The following is an 8,949-nucleotide window of genomic DNA, read 5'->3' as shown; positions in this document are numbered from 1 at the left end:
TGTTGAGCTTGTATACCATGTCAGGATGTTTTGGATCTTCAAAGCCAGGCAGTTGTGCAACATACACTTCTTCTTCAATCTTTCCATTGAGAAATGCGCTCTTCACATCCATTTGATATAGAAGTATGTTATGATGATTTGCATAGGCCAGCAGTATGCGTATGGCTTCAAGTCGAGCCACGGGAGCAAATGTTTCATCGAAGTCAATCCCTTCCACTTGAGTATATCCTTGAGCAACGAGACGAGCTTTGTTTCTGACAACTTGACCATGCTCATCTTGCTTGTTGCGGTATATCCATTTGGTGCCTATTATATTGTGCTTCCGAGGATCAGGACGCTTAACTAGTTCCCATACATTATTCAGCTCAAACTGTTGAAGCTCTTCTTGCATAGCTTGAATCCATTCAGGTTCCATGAAGGCTTCTTCAACTTTCTTGGGTTTTGTTATTGAGACGAATGCGAAGTGCCCACAGAAATTTGCTAGCTGTGTTGCCCTTGAACGAGTGAGCGGACCGGGTGCATTGATGCTATCAATTATTCTCTCAATCTGCACTTCATTTGCAACACGAGGATGTACAGGGCGAAGATTTTGTTCTTGCTGATCATTGTCATTGTTAGAGGGATTGTCTTCAGGCTGAGCATTGTCTTCAGGTTGATCAGGTGCGGAGATGATAAGTTCCTCTTCAGGTTGAGCTTCAAAGGGTATGATTTCTCCAGTTCCCATAAGTTTGATTGATTCACTGGATGGAACTTCATCTAGCACATTTGGTAGTTGCTCTCTTTGTGAACCGTTAGTCTCATCGAACCACACATTCACTGTTTCAACCACTTTATAATGAAAGAGATTGAAGACTCTGTAGGAGTGTGAATCCTTTCCATATCCAAGCATAAAACCCTCATGTGCTTTTGGCGCAAATTTTGAAGTGTGATGTGGATCCTTGATCCAGCACCTGGCGCCAAATACTCTGAAGTAACTGACATTTGGCTTCTTGCCAGTAAGGAGCTCATAAGATGTCTTCTTCAGAAGCTTGTGAAGATAAACATGATTGATTGTATGGCATGCAGTATCAATGGCTTCAGGCCAGAATTTTCTTGGAGTCTTGTATTCATCAAGCATCATTCGGGCCATCTCAATGAGTGTTCTGTTCTTGCGTTCGACGACGCCATTCTGCTGTGGCGTGTATGGAGCTGAGAATTCATGTGTGATGCCCACAGTATCAAGATATGTATCAAGGCCAGTGTTCTTGAATTCAGTGCCATTGTCACTTCTGATGTGCTTTATCTTGGCGCCATAGTTGTTCATTGCTCGATTGGCGAAGCGTCTGAAGACATCCTGCACTTCAGTCTTGTAGAGGATTATGTGCACCCAAGTATATCTAGAATAATCATCAACAATGACAAAGCCATAGAGACAAGCAGTAGTAGTAAGAGTTGAGTAATGAGTGGGACCGAAAAGATCCATGTGGATCAATTTGAAGGGTCGAGTTGTTGTCATGATTGTCTTCGAGGGATGCTTTGCCCTCGTCATCTTTCCTGCTTCACAGGCACCGCATAAGTGATCTTTCTTGAACTTGACGCCCTCGATGCCTATGACATGCTTCTTCTTTGCAAGGGTGTGGAGGTTCCTCATGCCAGCATGCCCTAGCCTCCAATGCCAGAGCCAGCATTCTGAAGCTTTTGCCAGAAGATATACGACAAGTTGTGGTCCTGCTGAGAAATCTACCACGTACAAATCATCTTTCCTATACCCTTCAAACACTAGAGACTTGTCAGATTCCATTAGAACAAGGCAATGATATTTTCCAAACATCACGATCATGTTTAAATCGCAAAGCATTGAGACAGACATTAAATTGAAACCAAGGGATTCAACAAGCATGACTTTATCCATGTGTTGATCCTTTGAGATTGCAACTCTACCTAGACCCAATACCTTACTTTTACCAGTGTGAGCAAATGTGATGTGACTCTTGTCGGATGGACGTAAGGTTGAGTCCATAAGAAGGCTTCTCTTGCCAGTCATGTGATTGGTACACCCACTATCAATAATCCATTCTGAAGCTGCTAGTGTCGTATCCTACAGTGCAGTTAGGGGGATAGGCTTCACGAAGAGAATTGTGAAGCAAAAACATTTGACGAACCAGTGAGTTATGAAAGCTTAGATCGAGATTTGGACTGATAGGGTGAGTAGCAAGCGATTCAGGAACGAAGTACATAATAAGACCATTTGGGCATTTGATCTTGCGCCCTACAAGATGTTTAAGGTCCCCAGCAATAGCGTCAGACGATTTTGGTTTTCTGATGGGGACCCTTCCCTGCAAAAGAGAGTTAAGCTTTCTTAGCCACCCACATCTTCAAGGGTGGCTTCGAAGCAATGATTCTAAGTGCAGCATCTGAGAACTTTGGCTTTGCAGCCCTAGCGAAAAGTCTTGCAGGAGGACAATAGTATTCATAAGAATAAGCAGAATAGTTCTTGGTCTTATGAACATGGCGGTTTGATGAACCACACTCATATTCATAGGCCTGAGTATGGCTTCCCTGCAAAACATTTGTGTTAGTTTGACTCCCGTGAGTCCTCTGTCTGTATGAAGCCTTTGGACCGTATGAAGCCTGTGGTCTGGGGTTTGTCTTCTTCACCTGTGGTGTCATGATGACATTCACAGGAAGATTCTCCAAACACTTTTTGGGCACCTAGATCTTCTTCATAGACGGTCCATTCCTGCAGTCAGTACCAATATACTTGGCAAACACTTTACCATTCTGATTCTTAAATAGTTTATAGTTTGCATCAAAGGATTCATCAATGACAATGGGGTTCGCACAAGTGAAGCCAGATAGAGTGGATGGATCTGCTGAAGGTTCCTTTGCAGCAACCCATGTGGTTTTGGGGTACTGCTCAGGTTTCCAGTAAGAGCCATCAGCATTCATTTTCCTTACGAACCCAACACCCTCTTTCCTAGGGTTTCGGTTCAGGATCTGCCTTTTGAGAACATCACATAGTGTTTGATGCCCTTTGAGACTTTTGTACATCCCTGTTTCAAGCAATGTCTTCAACCTAGCATTCTCATCAGCAATAGCAGTGGTATCCTCAGCAGAGGGGTTAGTTCCCACATCAACAGTTGAAGATATTGCAACAGTAGCAGCATTAGAACATTCAGCAACAGAAGTAGCATTATCACACTCAATGCATTTAAGACATGGTGGTTCAAATCCTTCCTGAGCTGAACTGATCTGTTCGGCGCGAAGCGACTCATTTTCTTTTTGAAGATCTTCATGAGCCGCTCTCAATTTCTCAAGATCTTGCTTCCTTTGAAGATAATCATAGGAAAGCCTTTCATGAGCTGTTGAGAGCGTTTCATGACGACTTTCAAGTTCCTCATACTTAACGTGAAGATTTTTTATGTCTTCAATTAAGGACTAAGATTGAGTCATTTCAGCATCTAACAGATTATCGCTTTTGTCTAACAGTTTTTGAATGTGTTCCATGGTTTTCTGTTGTTCAGTTGCAATTTTAGCGAGTGTTTTGTAGCTAGGTTTGGAACCACAATCAGAGTCATCGTCACTAGATGTTTGATAGTGAGTAGTGTGTGTGTGTTTACCTTGGCACCGCGTGCCATGAAGCAGTAGGTAGGAGCGGAGTAGTCCTTGTCATTTGCATCGGTGTCGGTGATGGAGTCATTGTCTTCAGTGTTGAAGATGGACTTGGCAACGTATGTTGTAGCCAGACTCGCAACGCCAGAGTCGGACTCCTCCTCGGACTCCACCTCCGCCTCCTCAGAAGCGGACTCCTCCTCTGAATCCATTTCCTTGCCAACAAACGCACGTGCCTTGCCAGATGAGCTCTTCTTGTGTGATGAAGACTTTGAGGAGGACTTGGAAGAAGACTTTGAGTATTTCTTCTTTTTTTTGTCATCAGAATCATACTCCTTGCTCTTCTTTTTCTTCTTGTTCTCAATATCCCACTGCGGACACTCAGAGATGTAGTGGCCAGGTTTCTTGCACTTGTGGCATGTTTTCTTCTTGTAGTCATGAGCAGAAACTTCATCATTCCTTGAGCTTGATCGTGAAGACTTTCTGAAGCCTTTCTTCTTGGTGAATTTTTGGAACTTCTTCACAAGCATAGCAAGCTCCTTTCCAATGTCTTCAGGATCATCAGAACTGCTGTCAGATTCTTCTTCAGATGAGGAGACAACTTTTGCCTTCAAGGCACGAGTTCGCCCATAGTTGGGACCGTAGATATCTCTTTTCTTAGAAAGCTGAAACTCATGTGTGTTGAGCCTCTCAAGTATGTCAGATGGATCGAGTGTCTTGAAATCAGGGCGTTCTTCAATCATCAGGGCTAGGGTGTCAAACAAACTGTCAAGTGATCTCAGGAGTGTCTTGACGACTTCATGCTTGGTGATCTCAGTAGCGCCGAGGGCTTGAAGCTCATTTGTGATGTCAGTGAGTCGATCAAACGTGAGCTGGACATTCTCATTGTCATTTCTCTTGAAGCAGTTGAAGAGGTTGCGAAGGACACTGATTCTCTGATCTCTCTGGGTTGAGACGCCTTCATTGACCTTGGAGAGCCAGTCCTAGACTAGCTTAGATGTTTCCAAAGCACTCACGCGGTCATACTGTCCTTTGGTCAGATGACCACAGATGATATTCTTGGCAATAGAGTCCAGTTGAACGAACTTCTTGACGTCAGCAGCAGTGACACCTTCTCCAGCCTTGGGAACACCGTTCTTGACGACATACCATAGGTCGACGTCAATGGCTTCAAGATGCATGCGCATCTTATTCTTCCAGTAGGGATATTCAGTTCCATCAAAGACGGGGCACGCAGCGGAGACTTTAATTATCCCTGCAGTCAACATAGCTAAAACTCCAGGTGGTTAAACCGAATCACACAGAACAAGGGAGTACCTTGCTCTGATACCAATTGAAAGTGCGTTATATCGACTAGAGGGGGGGTGAATAGGCGATTTTTATGAAAGTCTTCAAAACATGGAAGTTTCAAAGACAAACGATAGAAATAAACCTATTACCATGCAGCAGAAGGTAGACTACACTAGGCAAACCATAGTCAAGTATTCAATGAAGTGAAAGCACAGTGACTAATAGCAGCTAGGTAGTAAGGATCAGGTAGGAAGATATTATGAAGCCAATCAGAACAAGCAGACACTCAATGAAGACAAAAGATAGTGCAATCATATAATGACTTCACAAGGACCAACAGTAAGTAAAGGGGAGGGAAGGATGAAACCAGTGACTCGTTGAAGACAATGATTTGTTGGACCAGTTCCAGTTGCTGTGACAACTGTACGTCTGATTAGGGCGGCTAGGTATTTAAACCTGAGGACACACAGTCCCGGACACGCAGTCCTCACCGTATTCCCCTTGAGCTAAGGTCACACAGTCCTCGCCCAATCACTCTGGTAAGTCTTCAAGGTAGACTCCCAAACCTTCACAGACTTCGTTCACCGGCGATCCACAATGACTCTTGGATGCTCAGAACGCGACGCCTAACCGGCTGGAGGATTCACAGTCCTCAAGTGTAATAAGTCTTCAGATCACACACACAGGAAGACTTAAGTGATGCCTAACACTCTTTGGCTCTGGGCGGTTAGGGCTTTATCCTCGCAAGGAATTCTCTTTCAAAGGCTTCGAGGTGGGTTGCTCTCAAACGACAAAAGTCGTACTCTAACTCTGAGAAGCCAACCGTTTATGGTTGTAGGGGTGGGCTATTTATAGCCACTAGGCAACCCGACCTGATTTGTCCGAAATGACCCTGGGTCACTAAGGAACTGACACGTGTTCCAACGGTCAAATTTCAAACACACACGACAACTTTACTTGGGCTACAAGCAAAGCTGACTTGTCCGACTCTGGACAAGATTTGCTCTCATAGTCTTCACTCGAAGACATAGGTTTTGGTTAAGCATCACTTCAGTCATTCTGACTGTTTCTCTTGGACCCCACTTAATAGTACGGTGGTTCCTATGACTCAATAAAGAAGAAAAAGAACTACGAAAGATCAGAGTCTTCGAGCTCCATAGGCTTCATGCGATGTTTTCTCTTGTCATAGTCTTCAATGTGAATATCTTCACATACCACCTTTGACATCAATGTCTTCATACATTTTTAGGGGTCATCTCTGGTAGGAAAACCGAATCAATGAGGGACTTCTACCTGTGTTATCCTGCAATTCTCACAAACACATTAGTCCCTCAATTAGGTTTATCGTCAATACTCCAAAACCAACTAGGGATGACACTAGATGCACTTACAGCACCGTGAGCTGGCAGGGGCGGCTAGGCCGACTGGCCCCAATAAGGTAGAAAAAGAGCCTGTTTATTACTCCATGCTACTTTATCTATATACTTTTACCCCTTAAAAAAATCTATATCTTGTTTTTGCCAAAATACTTGACTTTATCTATATCTATTATATTGTATACTTACTAATAATACAATGTTCACTTAGAGGTGGATAGCAAGGCTGTGGCGATGATGCTCAAAGGTTGGCAGGGTTAGAAAATCCAGAAAATAATGTGGCTAACATAGCACGATAAGGTGTTCAGGACCCATCGGATTGTATTCTTGAAATTGTATCAGACAAGTTTCCTAATGCTTTTTTTAAGAAATGAAGTGGCTTATTGATCCTAAGAATGAAGTGCAGCTCTCGAGGAAGCCGCTGATCGATCAGGCTCTGCTCCTTAGCATGTCCAATTGGCCGCAGGTCGTGTCCTGAAATGCTGAGGTACATTGAAATACATACTGCTTTCGGCGCTCGACAAAACCATTGTTGTTGAAATTCTAATGCAAGGCCTACTTTCTGCTGTGCAGGGGATTTTGCTATGTCCATGTTGAGTTGTCGGTGAAGCTAAGAATGTTAATGAAAAGATAAATAGACTTTGTTTTAAACAAGGAACGTGGGGAGCCAAAACACTATTTTAGTACAATATTTTTAACATAAAAAAAATATCCAAATAGATCACTTCCGTTGAATGTGAATGTTCATCCACACGAAGAAGCCCAAAAATATAATAGTTGTTGCGAAGGTATGCTATCTCTCTCCGAATTTTGTTAGTGGTATTGGCTAAACTTTATCAAGTTTCTAATTTCTTTTAAGGATGAGTTCCTAAAAAAATCATAGAAGAAAATATGTTGATGTAGATAAAGAAATATTCTATAAGATTAGCATGTCCTATTTCAATAATTTTGGATCTTAAAAAAATTGACTAAAATTTGCATGAACAACGAATGTATTTTTGCACATATTATTTTAAATGAACTTGAAAATAAACTATTTTTCCCCATTGCAACGCACGGGCATTTGTGCTAGTCCTACAGAACTAAATAGGTGACACACACTCGACTACGCACCGAACGATACTGAGCAGTAAATCGCCTACGGCGCGAACCAACCTGTGGTTGGATGGTTAGAGGGACTGTGGTATCCCCAGCCCACCAGGGTTCAAATCCTGGTGCTCGCATTTATTACTGGATTTATTTCAGGATTTTCGGCGATGCGCATTCAGTGGGAGGAGACGTTCCCGTCGACGACGAGGCGCCTACGGTGACTTCGTAAATCTCAAGATGATATGCCGGCTCAGTCTTTCGGAGGTGCTCATAGGGGTAGGGTGTGCGTGTGTGCGTTCATAGGGATGAGTGTATGCGCGTGTATATGAGCGCTTGTGTATGTACTGATGTTCAAAAAAAAAGTAAATCGCCTACGGCGTCCCTCCTATCTCGCACATCCTGCCAGTGTGCCTTCTCTTGGTACAGTAATTTCGATTTGACAGCCAATCCGATCACGTTTTTTGCCTACACACCATCGTAGTGCTGCTTTGAACCATATCTAACCTACTTGTACGCAGGGGGCATAAGTCAGAGCGAAACAAGAATCACCAGAAGCGCCACGATACCGAGACTTGCACGGGCAACCACCCTGCCCGCAGCGTCCCCGGTGTCGTCGCTGCTCTTGTCATCATCATCATCTGCCGGCGCATCCGCCGCCGGGCCGTCCGCATCGGGCCCATCCGTCGCCGGGCCGTCCGCGTCGGGCCCATCCGCGTCGGCAGGTGCGTTAGTGCTAGAATCGTCGTCGGACGGGGCAGGAGCAGGGGTGGGGGCTCCCTCCGTCTTTGGCTTCTTGCTCTTGGACGGCGCCGGTGCTGGCGCAGGAATCTTAGTAAGGGCAGGCGCCGGAGCGCGAGCTCTGCTGTTGTCGACGGAGCCGATGCTGGGAGGCACGATGGCAGAGCTGACCTCCAGCACGGAGATGTTGTAGGGGCGGGACATGACGGGCTTCACCATCTGGGACGTCAATGGGGCGCCGGGCTCGGCGGAGCCGAACATCATGACGCCGTCGGCGGCGCGCCTGGTGTAGTTGATAAAGCCCATCCGGTTGGTGGCCTGGCCGGTAGACTGGAAGAGCGTCGTGAGCACGGCCGAGCGGTTCTTCATGCTGCCCAGCTTCTCCGCGTCGTAGTAGTCCAGGACCACGTGCACGGCGAGCACCTTCCGCTGGATGTCCGAGGGGAGCGAGGTGATGGCGCCCATCCCTCCATTGTTGACTGCCAGCACCGTAATAGTCTGCCGGCGGTTGATCTCGTCCGCGAGCTTCGTCTGACTGAGGAGGCCGTTGAACGTGGAGAAGTCGGGAAACTCGCCAAGGATTCTGGTGATGTTGAAGGTTGCCGCCGGTGACGCCAGTGCGAGGAGTAGAAGCACCGCTGCGGCAAAGGAGGCGATCGGAGCCATGGTGGTGCAATTTGCTTCGCCGGAGATTGAGCGACTTGTCGCTGGTTAAGACAATTGTCATTCAGGTGTGGTTAGGATGCTAAACTTGGACGTCCATGGCTGGACACGGCGATCCTAAACTTAGACGTCAATGGCTGGACATGGTGATGCTAAACCTGGACATCTGCATCTGCATGGTTTGTGGTGACAGTCTGTCTGC

At 45.5% G+C, this 8,949-nt stretch overlaps 1 protein-coding gene across 1 annotated transcript; it reads right to left on the bottom strand.

Annotated features, from left to right (window-relative positions):
* Positions 1-7,589: 7,589 nt before the first annotated feature.
* On the bottom strand, positions 7,590-8,942 carry LOC123188927 (fasciclin-like arabinogalactan protein 3). Its single transcript, XM_044601207.1, has one exon. The coding sequence runs from the start codon at positions 8,748-8,750 to the stop codon at positions 7,875-7,877; it is 876 nt and encodes a 291-aa protein (XP_044457142.1). The 5' UTR covers positions 8,751-8,942; the 3' UTR covers positions 7,590-7,874.
* Between the last annotated feature and the right edge of the window lie 7 nt (positions 8,943-8,949).

The sequence above is a fragment of the Triticum aestivum genome, chromosome 2A, assembly GCF_018294505.1.
Source record: "Triticum aestivum cultivar Chinese Spring chromosome 2A, IWGSC CS RefSeq v2.1, whole genome shotgun sequence".
Classification (NCBI taxonomy): Eukaryota; Viridiplantae; Streptophyta; class Magnoliopsida; order Poales; family Poaceae; genus Triticum; species Triticum aestivum.
This window is presented reverse-complemented; position numbering and strand designations above follow the sequence as displayed.

Coding starts and splice junctions, on each gene's coding strand:
- LOC123188927 (XM_044601207.1), bottom strand. CDS start 8,750: ATGGCTCCGATCGCCTCCTTTGCCGCAGCGGTGCTTCTACTCCTCGCA.